We start from the raw sequence: 13,337 nt of genomic DNA, 5'->3' as shown, positions 1-13,337 counted from the left end.
GACTGGACAACATGCTAAGTGGCAAAAGGGTTTGGGGGATATCAGAGGGAGCCCTGCATAGCCAGGATGGGCCTACATGCTGTGTGTTTTGGGAGTCATCAGCCTTCATGGCCACTGCTCATCTATGCAGAGTGAGAGGCCAGGGTGCACGTGGAGCAGCAGAGCCTGCTTTCCAAAGAGAAGCTGTGGACCTTTGCCTTTGGAGGAAAGACAAAATTTATTGCCACTAGGTATTTGGGGTCTCAGCTTTTGAAAAAGACATGCTCTGTTTTCTCATATTAAAAAAAAAAAAAATGGAAGAATGCCAGGCGTGGTGGCACACGCTTGTAATCCTAGCACTTGGGAGGCAAAAACAGGAGGATCGCGCTGGTTCCAGGCCAGACTCGCTGTTCCAAAGAAAAATAGATTAAAAAAAAAAGAGTCAGGTCTCCGGGAGTGTAGCCCAGAGGTAGAGGGGTTTCCAGGAACCCCGGTACCACCAAAAACAAAACAAAAAAACAAAAAAAGAAAAGAGAAAAAAGGGAACATCTGTAGACAACCTGCTCATAGTGACAGAGACCAGAGCCTGATGCACAGCAAGGCCGGTGCCGGGGCCTCTGAGGCCAGGAGAGGAGCCTGCCAGGCAACTAGGCCGGCATCGGGGCCATGGAGGCTGGGATTGAAGACTTCTGTGAGGCAAGGCCGGTACCAGGGTCTCCATCTAAGACTGGGATTAGAGCCCGCCAAGGGGTGAGGCCGATGCTAGGGCCAGCCTGGCTGGGATTGGGGCTCGCCATGAGACAAGGCCAGTGCTGGGGCCTCCAAGGCTGGGATTGGAGACTGCTGAGGGGTGAGGCCAGGGCCAGGGCCAGCAAGGCCGGGATCAGAGCCTGCCGTGAAGCAAGGCCGGTGCTGGGGCCTCCAAGGCCGGGCTCGGAGTCTGCCAAGGGTTTAGGCCAGTGCTGGGACCAGTGAGGCTGGGATCGGAGCGTGCTGTGAGGCAAAGCCGGTGCTGGGGCCTCCGAGGCTGGGATCGGAGCCTGCCTTGAGGCAAAGCCGGTGTTGAAGCCAGCGAGGCCGGGATCAGAGTCTGCCAGGTGGCCAGGCCAGTGCCGGGGCCTTCAAGAGTGTGATTGGAACTTGCAATGTGGCATACATAGAGAAATATCACAGAAAATAAAAAAAAGATGCTTTTCCTTATATGCAAAATCTAGGAAGAAATAGGTATTAGGAGGAGATCTAGTTGAAGAAAGGGCCCTATAGAGGAGCAATTAAGGTGACCAATCAGAGGAGATGGGATGGGGGAAGTTGGAATCTGTTTAAAACTCATGATGTATGTAAACAAATATATCAAAGTTAATCACCAAATCAAGCATGGGATCAAGGGAGGGGGAGGGAATGGGATGGGGATTGGATAAAGGATAATTGGATGATGTGTGCTTGTATATCCTCACAAGTCTTGTATTCCATAGTGATGTATGACTAATGCACCAATAAAACTATGTATGTGTATATATATATGCATTGTTCTTCAAGTTAGTTGTTTCCAGATGTAACTGTCAGCCGTTTTGGGGAAGCTGTTTGAATCCTGAGTCTGATTCAGCAGATCTGAGGCCTTGGAATCAGTATAGTAAAAAAAATTCAAATGAGTCCAACTAACTTGTAAAACTACTATTCAGGGCCTTTTATTGTGTTATAGGACCAGGTGTGGTAATGTTTGCCTTTGATCTCAATACCCGGGACCTTGAGACAGGAGGATTGCAGGTTCAAAGACAGTCTCAGCAGTGTAGTGAGATTCTCAGCACCCTAGTGAGACCCTGTTACGAAAAATATATATATATTAAAAAGGGTTGGGTATGTAGCTCAGAAGTAGAATGCCATACCAGACAAAAAATTGTTGTGTCAGTTACTTTATGTAAAAATATACACAAAATCATATTCATGTTTCTTCTAGTTTAGCCCTAGTAAAAAGTTTGTTCTAACAAACTATTATGTTTCCTTTTCTTGTTTATGGCAGTTGGGCATCTGACGTTGTTTACCCCTGCCTTGGATGCCAGGGGGGTCAGAGATAAGTTTTATTTAAGCCAAATGCAATAGTTTTTCTTAGCCTAGGTTTTTCTTTCTTTTCCTATTTTAAGACTGACATTAAGACTTTTATAGTGTCTGAATCTTTTGATTTCCTGGATGTTGTGGAACATTCCTGTAATCCCAGCTACTAACAAGGTAGAGGCAGGAGATCAGAAGTGTAGGATCAATCTGGGCAACAGAGACCTCACCTTAAAAAAAAAAAAAAAAACACTTAAAAAATTTTAAAAAATCGCCAGGAGTGGTGGTGCACGCTTGTAATCCCCGTGCTTGGGAGGCTGAGACAGGAGGTTCGCACAGGTTTGAAGCCAGCCTCAGTTACTTTGGGAGGCTCTCAGCAACTTAGTGAGATCCTGTTTCCAAATAAAATATAAATTAGGTCTGGGAGTATAGCACGGAAGTAGAAAGCCTCTGGGTTCCACCCCCAGTATCACCAAAAAAAAAAAAAAAAAAAAAAAAATTAAAAAAATCTTTTGATTTTATTATCTTTTTCATATTCTTTTTGAAAGTAGGTCAGAGTTATAAATAATAAGATTTAAAGCAGGTGTAGATAGCACCTGTTCAAAAGGCCTGCAGGATGAAATCACAGTTTTGGTGTCTTGGCTATGCTACTCTGCCAGAGGCCTGGCACACGGTACTGAAGTTATGTCTGTAGACTTATTTTGATTGAAATTATAATGAAGCACTTTTAGACTTTAAAGTAAGATTTCATCAGAATGCACCAGTGCAAATTCCTGTAATAATGTAGTGCTTTGTTTCTCATAGAATTATGACTAAAACGTAACAACTAAAAATATCCATGGTGCAGGCTTGTAATCCCAGCCTTCAGGAGGCTGAGACAGGAGGAGTGCAGTTCACCAACAGCCTCAGCTACTACTTAGTGGCACTTTACAACTCAGTGAGATCCTGTTTTAAAATAAAGAATAAAAAATAGGGCCGGGGGTGTAGCTCAGAGGTAGAATGCCCTTGGGTTCCATTCTCGGTACCGCAAATAATAATAAATAATAATAATAATAATAATAATAATAACAACAATAAACCTGGTATGTAAATGTAGGTATGTGATAGAGATTTGTACATAAGTCTTTTTTTTGTTTTGTTTTGATTTTTTGTTTTTGGATTTTTTTTTTATTTTCGGTATTGGGGATTGAACCCAGGGCATTCTACCTCTGAGCTATAATCCCAGCCTTATTTTATTTTTTTCCTTTAAAAATGATCTCACAAAGTTGTGGAGGGCCTTTCTAAGTTTCTGAGGCTGGTTGCACCAATGCAAGGCCCTGGGTTCAATTTCCAGTGTGTGCGCATGCGCACACGCGTGCACACACACACACACACACACACACACACACACAATTTTGAGAGGATTTAGCAAGATAAATTAGAAATGTGTGAGAAAGAAAATGCAAGGTGATAGGACTGTGGTTGGCATAAGACCGCAATCTTGTCTTGGTGAGATGGACCAAATTTTCACTTTCTAGCAGCCAACGTAAAAAGAAAAGCTCCCTGCTCAGAGAAGCCAGAAGGACTTGTGATAACACATCAAGAAAGATTTCTATTTCCTATAAGAGCTCACGGAGAAAAAACTTTGAACTGGGGCATTGTGTCTCTTGGTTGGTACAGTTTCCATCCTGTAATACTAGTATAGCACAATTCAGACTTTTATATGAACTGGATAATTTTAGGAAATTTTTATCCTATTTTTATAAAGAAGGGATCACCATTTTTTTTTTCTCCCCATTAGCCAAGAGAACAAGCATTGTGGGATGGAAGGACCCACATTGGGCGAGACAGTTAAAGGGAATGTATTTTCTATAATTAGGGCGATGTACGCTAGGTCTTTGTCATTTTACCTCATTTGGCCAGTGTGTGGGGCATCTTTCTGCCAGTGAGAACAAAGGGCTTTCTCTGGGCAAATTCAGCATCCTGGTCTGTATTTACGTTCCTTAATCCTCCTGCCCCTCCCTGTACCTGTCCCCTACTGTTTATTTATTAGTTGCAGTGCGGGGAATAGAACCCAGAACCTTGCATATGCTATCAAATGGTCTACCATTGAGCCACATCCCTAGCACCTCAGCACTTTTTTGTCTTATCCTTGAATACCTTTATTATGTATGTATTCACTTTTTTTTTTTTTCAGTACTGGGGATGGAACTAAGAGACATTCTACTGCTGAGTTACACCCCTGGTTCCTATTTTTTAGCCTTTAGATTTTTTTTTTTTTTTTTTTTTTGCGGGTCTGGGGATGGAACCCAGGGGCATTTGACCTCTGAGCTATACCCCCTGCCCTATTTTTTATTCTTTATTTTGAAACCAGGTCTCACTGAGTTGCAGAGGGCCTCACTAAGTAGCTGAGGCTGTCTGCGAACCGCGATCCTCCAGGTCCCTGCCTCCCGAATGCTGGGATTACAAGCGTGCGCCACCACGCCAGGTTTAGCCTTTAGATTTTTTGAAACAGGGTCTCACTGAGTTGTGAAGGGCCTCATTAAGTAGCTGAGGCTATCTGCAAACCATGATTCCTCCGGTCTCCACCTATTGAATGCTGGGATTACAAGCGTGCACCACCATGCCCGGCCCTCCTTGAATACCTTTACACAGCAAATATTATGCATAAAAGTATGTGGTGACTGTGAAAATTACCTAGACAAAAGTGTCAATAAGGCAGATTGGGAAATAGCCAGAGAAGTACCTGCATGAATCAGACTATATGTATATATATTAGGTATTAGAACTTTACACAATATTTCTTAAGCTTAAGTATACATAGAATCAACCCAGAGTTTCTTAAAAATGCAAGCTTCCAGAGTCTACAACCTCATATGCTAATATAGTAAGTTAGAAAACTGTTTTAACAAGTACCATAGGTAAATCTCACTTGAGAATAGCTGACTTGCAGGTAAATAATATAGGTTTTTAAATCATACACATAGATTTTCAAATTACCTTGTTATTATTTTATTTATTTACTTTTGTGTCTGGAGATGGAACTCAGGAGCATTTGGCCTTATTTTTTATTCTTTATTTTTGAAACCAGGTCTCACTAAGTTGCGGAGGACTCACTAAGTAGCTGAGGCTGTCCATGAACCACGATCCTCCAGTCTCAGCCTCCCGAATGCTGGGATTACAAGCGTGCGCCACCAATCCCGCTCATGTCATTATTTTAAACTGAGCAATCTTGGGCAAACTAATTAATCTTCTTTCCCCTCGATTTCTTCTCTTTTGAAGTGAAAATTAAAACCTTTTCAAGCACAGGACCATTATTAGGATCAAGTAAAATAAAATGGCCATGCGTGGTTTTTCACACCTGTAACCCCAGCACTTGGGAGGCTGAGACAGGAGGATCACAGGTTCCAGGCCAGCCTCAGCGACTTAGCAAGACCCTGCTTCGAAACCAAAAAATAAAAAGACCTGGGATGTAGCATGGAGGTAAATGCCCCTCGGTTCAATCCCCAGTAACACACACACACACACACACACACACACACACACACACACTCACACACACATTCACACACACACACACACACGACAGACTGTCCTTCTACAGCACTTGTGCAATAAACATTCAATTAGTGCTGATTCTAAGAAAAACAAACAACAAGCAAGAATTCTGAATATTTTTATTGTCTTGATTTACTTTTAAAGGTGGAAAGCTCTGAAGTTACCTGCAGCATTTCTTCTTTTATGGTATTTGTACATCCTCCACCCACAGTTTAAACGTGTTTTCAATTAGAGTTCCTACACTCTCCAAAAGAAACCTCTTGTTAATACAGACTCGTCATCCTTTTTTGCCTTGTTGTCTCTTATTCTTTAAAGTTCCTCTGCATTCCTCAACATATAATTATGGTAAACTGGATTCTAAGCTCAAATCCCTTCGCAAATACTTTTTGGCTAACCAGTCTGAAAGCTTGCCTGCCTGATAAAATTGGAAGACCCTGAGGCAGGGGGATGCCTTCTATTAAGACACTATAGGTCCCATTTATATGAGCCAAACTTAGAGCACAGGGAGTAATTTAGAGATAATCAGTCATAATGAACTTAAGCAGTGTGTGTGTGTGTGTGTGTGTGTGTGTGTGTGTGTGTGTTTTGTGTTTTATTGAAGATTGAAGCCAGGAGCATTCTATTTCCAAACTACACCCCCAGCCCTTTTTATTTTTAATTTTGAAACAGATCTCACTAATTTGCTGAGGCTGGCCTCTGCGATCCTCTCGTCTCAGCCTCTAAGTACAGAGATTACCAATATGTATCACCATGGCCATCTTGAGCATTATTATTTAGAGGAATAAGTTTCCTCTATTGAAAGACACTGTAGGGTATCTTGGAGCTACATGAAATGAAAAAAGGCACCAATTATTTTTAAAGAAATGCATACATTTATACTTAATATTTATACCTCAAAGGATTTTGAAACAATTACGGAGTCAACATGGATCCCTGTAAGTGAATGATGTTGTTTTATTCTTTGAAATATTCAATAGGTGCTACTCCAAGGACTCTTGAAGGTGGTAGCATTCCAAGATGCTTCTGAACAAAACAAGTATCTGGGTCCAGCATTTTCCAGTTATTATTTTCTCTGTTCCTCTTCTTTTTACACACACCACTTTTTTGTTTTGGTTTTTTGTTTTGGTGGTGCTGGGGTTCCTGGAAGCCCTTCTACCTCCGGGCTACACTCCCAGACCTATTTTTTATATTTTATTTGGAAACAGGGTCTCTTTTTTTTTTTCAAGGTTTCTAATATTTTATTTTTTATTTTTATTTTTTTTTCTTTTAACAATTTTTTATTGAACATAAATAGTATACATTTAAACTATATTTGGTGCCCTCTCACCCCCACCCCCTTTTTTCCCTTCCCCCTCCCATCAATGGTTGTCCAGGTTAACCATGTCATATTCAAAATTTTACACATGTTCAGATGTAGACCCTCATTAATCAAGATCAGCCTTCCTCCTCTCCTATCTTTCCATTCAAACTTGGCTGGTATTTCCCCTCCATTATCTGGAGTCCCACTGGTATCCTCTGTGTTTCCTAGTTTGGGCATATTAGAGGAAACATAGGTACCTTCTCCTTCTGTGTTTGGCTGATCTCACTTAACATAATGTTCTCCAGGGCTTTCCATCTTCTTGCAAATGATATAATTTTGTTCTTCTTTATGGCTGAATAGAATTCCATTGTGTGTATTTCCCACAGTTTTGCTATTCATTCATCTGTTGATGGTGGTCTGGGTTGGTTCCATATTTTGGCTATTACAAATTGTGCTGCTATGAACATAGGTATGCATATGTTGTTTTATTTCTCTGAATTCAACCCCTTTGGAAAGATACCCAGGAGTGGTATAGCTGGATCATATGGTGGATCTATTCCCACCTTTCTTAGGAATCTCCACACAGATCTCCATAGTGGCTGGACTAGTTTGCATTCCCACCAACAGTGTAAGCGAGTTCCTCTTTCCTCTCTTAAGCCAGCGCGGCTGGCTTCGAACCTGCCCGATCCTCCTGTCTCCGCCTCCCAAGCGCGGGGATTACAAGCGTGCGCCACTACGCCCGGCCCCACACACCCCTTTTTTGTACATGTTCTTCAAACTGTGTTTCAGAAAATATGTATAACTGCAACCACTCCCCTCTGGGTTGTTTTTCAGGCTCAGATGTACAACATTGTGGTGAAAGATTCAACATTAGTGAAAACTGGAGAAGGAACACAAGATAGTGTACGCAGAGAAATACTTCACCTGATGATTCGTTGTGAATGTGTGCATGGGCGTTCCTGTCACTGAATTTCACTATGATGAGCGATTGCAATGCACCAATAAAAGTGTATTTTAGCCGGGCGTTGTGGTGCACGCTTGTAATTCCCGCGCTTGGGAGGTGGAGACAGGGGGATCGCAGCTCACCGACAGCCCCAGCTACTTAGTGATGCCCTTTGCAAATCAGTGAGACCCCGTTTTAAAAAATAAAAAGGCCGGGCGTGGTGGCGCACGCTTGTAATCCCCGTGCTTGGGAGGCAGAGACAGGAGGAGCGCGCTGGCTTAGGAGACCCTGTTTCCAAATAAAAATGTAAAAATAGGTCTGGGAGTGTAGCCCGAAGGTAGAAGGGCTTCCAGGAACCCCAGTACCACCACCACTAATAATAATAATAATAATAATAGAAAATAAAAAGACTAAAAAATAGGACTGGAGGTGTAGCTTGGAGGTACAATGCCTCTAGGTTCCATCCCCAGTACCACAAAAACATTTAAAAAGTGTATTTTTTTAAAAAAAATTACAGGCTGAGACAGGAGGATCACTGTTCATGGACAGCCTCAGCTACTTAATGAGGCCCTTTGCAACTCAGTGAGACCCTGTTTCAAAATAAAGAATAAAAAAAAAATAGGGCTGGAGGTATAGCTCAGAGGTAGAATGCCCCTGGGTTCCATCCCCGGTACCTCAAAAAAAAAAAAAAAAAAAAAAAAGAAGTTACTTATGGAAATGACAAGCACATTTACTAAAAACTTGTTAGAAATCAAAGTCGTCTCCCCATTTTTATTTTTACTTTTCATCTTCTTTAATGCTTTAACCATTTGTAACCATTTCAGTGGTATTAAATACACTATCCCTTAATCCCTTTTGGTGAGGATCTAGGACTCATCTTTGTAGCAATAGATTCTGAAGAAGTAGAACATTCCTTCCCAGGAGAAAGAAAGATTCCTGAGAAACAGCCTTCACCTTCCCTTGCACACTTAGGTAGAGGAATCTGATGTCTGTCTGCACTTGTAATGGGAACAGATCATGTCAACGTGTGATGTGGATAACTTTTGCTTTTTGTTGTTGTTTGTTTGTTTTGTTTTTTTGGTGGTAGTGATACTGGGGATGGGACCCTCCGAACTACACTCTCAGCCATATTTTAATTCTGTAACAAGGTCTCTCCAGGTTGATGAGACTCTCACTGCTTGCTGAGGCTGTCCATGAGCCGGCCGTCTTCCTGTCTCAGCCTCCCAGGGACTGAGATTACAGGCATCTGCCACCTCTGTCTGTCCTGTGCCTTGACTATTTTTGGACTTTGGCCTCTACATTTTCAGGCCGGAAACATAAAGTTTCTTTAAAATTTGCATGGATATTGCGGCTGCAGCTGCAGCACCGCCAGGTGCTTCTTCGTCAGTTGCAAGCAGCTGTTTTAGCAACAGCTACATGGAGAACAACAGTGACAAAGTTACAGCCCTGCTGAGCCTTTCAGGAGAGAAGGGCCCTGGACACCGACGTGTAAACGTGAGTTAGTGGTCCTCCGAGTCTTGAAGGCTCTGTGTGGCTACAGGACTATAGAAATCAAAGGAACTTCAGGAGATTGGGGATGACTTTTGCCTAACTGGATTCATTTAGTGTAAATTTGCATTTAAATAATATGAAATAAAATGTCAATAAAAACTTCACCTCATGTGCAAAATTTGAACATACGCCACAAAGAGAAAAAAGTGCAAAGATTAAGTAATTTCAAAACCAGTTGGTGGCCGGGCGTGGTGGCGCACGCTTGTAATCCCCGCGCTTGGGAGGCTGAGACAGGAGGATTGCGCAGTTTCGAAGTTAGCCCTGCTGGCTTTAGAGTCCCTGTTTCCAAATAAAAAGTATAAAATAGGTCTGGGAGTGTAGCCCAGAGGTAGAAGGGTTTCCAGGAACCCCAGTACCACACACACACACACACACACACACACACACACACACACACACAAAACAGTTGGTAACCGGGGCATGGTGGCACATGCTTATAATCCCAGCATTTGGGAGGTTGAGACAGGAGGATCAGCCTCAGCTACTAAGTGAGGCCCTCTGCAACTCAGTGAGACCCTGTTTCTAAATAAAGAATAAAAAATAGGGGTGTAGCTCGGAGGTAGAATACCCTTGGGTTCCATCCCCAGTACCACACACACACACACACACACACACACACACACACACACACACACGGTACAACTGTCCCTGTTATTGCCACATGACAGCTTCAGTCTAGGTAAAAGAGGAATAGCTGACCGCCTGTGTCTGTCTTCTGGGAACTGGGTTCTGAAGGATGACAGCGATGGCTCGTGCGTGGGCCTCAGGAACGCGCTTTTCCGTTAGATGCATTGCTCTTCTGGTCAGAAGCCTCTGATGTTCTTGAGGGCAGCCGGATGAACTACCCTGCATTATTTGCTTTTTTTTTTTCTGGAGGAAGCACAATGACTCTAACATAACGCAACAGACCTTCAAATGAAAATGTTATAAAATTGTGAACCTGTGTGTGAAAAAGCTGAGTTCCCCAAATCTCTCTAGTGGCCAGAAAGGAGAGACCACGGATTGTAGAGCATATCCCTTATCTGAACTTCCTACCAGTACAGAAATTAAAAATAGAGTCCCATATGGATAAAATAGAAATCTACTGAGCCGGGCGTGGTGGCGCATGCTTGTAATCCCCGCGCTTGGGAGGCTGAGACAGGAGGATCGTGCAGGTTCGAAGCCAGCCTCAGCTACTGAGTGAGGCTCTCAGCAACTCAGTGGGACCCTGTTTCCAAATAAAATATAAAATAGGGCTGGGAATATATCCCAGAGGTAGAAAAACCCCTGGGTTTCACCTCTAGTACCACAAAAAAGGACTAAAAGATAGGGCTTGGGGAATGTAGCTCTGAGGTAGAATGCCCCTGGGTTCCATCCCCAGTACCAGGAAAAAAAAAAAAAAATATATATATATATATATATATATATATATATATATAAATAATATATAAAAAAAATATATATATATATATATACTGTTAAGACTTTGTAGGATTTGTCAAGACAGTGGTCAGGGATGGGGATGTAGCTCAGTGATGGAGGACTTGTCTAGAGTGACTAGGGCCTGGGTTCTATCCCTAGTACCACAAAAAGGAGAAGGGCATCAGTTTTTCCAAATGATGGCTGGCTGGACATGGTAGCAAACTCCTGTAACACTAGTACTTGGGAGACTGAAACAGGAGGATCACTGTGAGTTTCTGTTTCAAAATAAAAAATAAAGGGCTGGGATGTAGCTCAGTGGTAAAGTGGCCCTGGGTTTAATCTCCAGTGCTAATGGAGAGAGAAGGGAGAGAGGGGGGGGAGGGGAGGGGGGGAGGGGAGAGAGAACAACCTACCCAGGAGCATGGAAACATGATTTTAATTCAACCATTGTCTCTTTATTAATGAAACCCAGTAATTCACATAGTAAAGCTGAGTTGACCCGAGGGCTACTTTTTTTTTTTTTTGTACTGAGGATTGAACCCAAAAGAATTCCATTTCTGAGCTAGAACCCCAGCCCTCTATTTTTTTTTTTTTTATTTTAAAACAGGTTCTCACTAAATTACTGAGACTGGCCTTGAACCTACTGTCTCAGCCTCCCATGTACTGGGATTACAGCCATGCGCCACCATTCTCAGCTAACATCTGTCTTTCTGAGTAATTAAAACAGTGGTTTTAACATTTTTTTCTGAATTAAGATCATTAGGGCACCTCCTAACCTCTGAGGTTAGTTTTAGTTTGTTGGAGAATGCCCAGCCATCAGTGAATGTTTAGATTGATTCAAGTTCCTGGACCTCTGGATATTCGAAAAAGAGAGTATGTCAAGCAACTTAGAATGGAAGAACATGGTAGCCTGAGTGATTGCCATACTTTGATGGGTTGCAACACGTAAATCATATTATAAATAATGTACGAATATGCAACATTTACTTGATTCAAGAGGTCACAACTTTCCTACAAGGGTTTGAAGCACAAATTGTAATATGTATAGTCAGTGTGAGGTCTTCATTTGTTTGGTAAATTTTAATATCTTTTTATCATTATTATTATTAAATTTGAAGTATCAGAAATTGAACCCATGGGCATTCTACCACTGAGCTACACCCCCAGCTCCTTTATTATTATTTTCTAAATATTTGAAACAGGGTCTTGCTAAGTTCTTGTGTACTGGCCTCGGATTTGTTATCTTCCTGCCTCAGCCTACGAAGCACTAAGTTTACCGGTGTGCACCACCGTTCTGGGGTATTTCATTTTTTACAGTTTTATTGGTGCACTGTAGTTCTATATCATGCTGAGTCTCAAAACGACGCGCTTATATAAGCACACATCATTTTTGTGTTTTCCTCCAGACCCCACCCTGCTGTCCCTCCTCCCTCCCCCATAGGCTTTAGTGAGATTGGTAGCAATGCTTTCGTACATGAATATAACATTATTTCAAGGACTATTTTCCCGTTGGGTTGAAAAGCGAGCTTGTCTGCAGGTTGCAGAGTTTCCCACACAATATGCTAAAGCCTTTGACTTCTCTCTCTTTCCTGTTCCCCACTGTCTTGCAGACCAGAGGATGTGCTCCTGCACCGCACGCACGATGAGATTGTCCTCCTGCACTGCTTCCTCTGGCCCCTGGTGACATTTGTGGTGGGCGTTCTCATTGTGGTCCTGACCATCTGCGCCAAGAGCCTGGCGGTCAAGGCAGAAGCCATGAAGAAGCGCAAGTTCTCTTAAAGGGGCTCAGCCTTGTGGGAAGCCAAGCACAGAAGCTGCTCGCATTGGGCGCCTCCACCTGCAGAGCCCGCTTCCTGGCGCGGGAGATGGAAGGGCCACGACAGGTCTCCGAGAGGCTCCTCCCTCAGTGGCAGCAGATACAGGCACAACCGGAAGACTTGAAACCTTATAGCTTATATTTCATGTGCTGTAGCGTTGGCTAAAGGGTCAAGCTCTTAGTGGTATGGAGTAACTGTTTCAGAAAACCCTCTAAGAAGTGGATTTTCTTTGGAAAGTAACAGTAGATTACCTGTATAGTGTAGTATACAAACCATTATGACTTATGCTACTTAACAATATTAAAATAGACTGGTCTGTGTTCTTTTCTATTTCTTTTCTGGTTTTCATTTGATTCTTGCTAGATTTAACTTCTACTTGACGATAAGGATTCCTGAAGAACTCTTGACCTTACTCTTTAACCTTCAGTTTCCACAATTAAAGAGTATCTTTTGACTCCTGCTTGGAAAAGACATTTCTGCATTGTTAACTCGGTTTCCAGTTACTCCAGTGTCTCTTTCCCCACCAAGTTGGGGAAACGTATCTAATACCTGCCTTTGCCTGTCCATTTTTCCCCCCTCCAGATTCCTTGTTAAGGGAGGGAAATGACTCTATAGAAGGCCTGCCTGAACTTTAAGAGCACAGGACTCCTTTATTCACCTGTTCATGTTATTTTTAATGGATTTTTATCTCTGCACTAGAATATACATGATGTGAAGGGCAGTTTTCCACTTATACTTAAAGACTGTCTTCATTTTTATTTTT

At 42.4% G+C, this 13,337-nt stretch overlaps 1 protein-coding gene across 1 annotated transcript in view; it reads left to right on the top strand.

Moving 5' to 3' along the window:
* The window catches only part of KCNMB4 (potassium calcium-activated channel subfamily M regulatory beta subunit 4), a gene marked incomplete at both ends in the record, with an annotated part of 85,687 nt that extends 73,151 nt beyond the window's left edge, over positions 1-12,536 (top strand). The window contains one exon of the mRNA XM_080705644.1: positions 12,368-12,536. Within this exon, the coding sequence (XP_080561770.1) occupies positions 12,368-12,536 (169 nt within the window). The remainder of the gene's footprint in view (positions 1-12,367) is intronic.
* Positions 12,537-13,337: the final 801 nt, after the last annotated feature.

Source organism: Muscardinus avellanarius (genome assembly GCF_963383645.1).
Source record: "Muscardinus avellanarius genome assembly, chromosome: 11".
Classification (NCBI taxonomy): Eukaryota; Metazoa; Chordata; class Mammalia; order Rodentia; family Gliridae; genus Muscardinus; species Muscardinus avellanarius.
The sequence above is the reverse complement of the archived record's forward strand: the minus strand, read 5'-3'. Positions and strand labels throughout refer to the sequence as shown.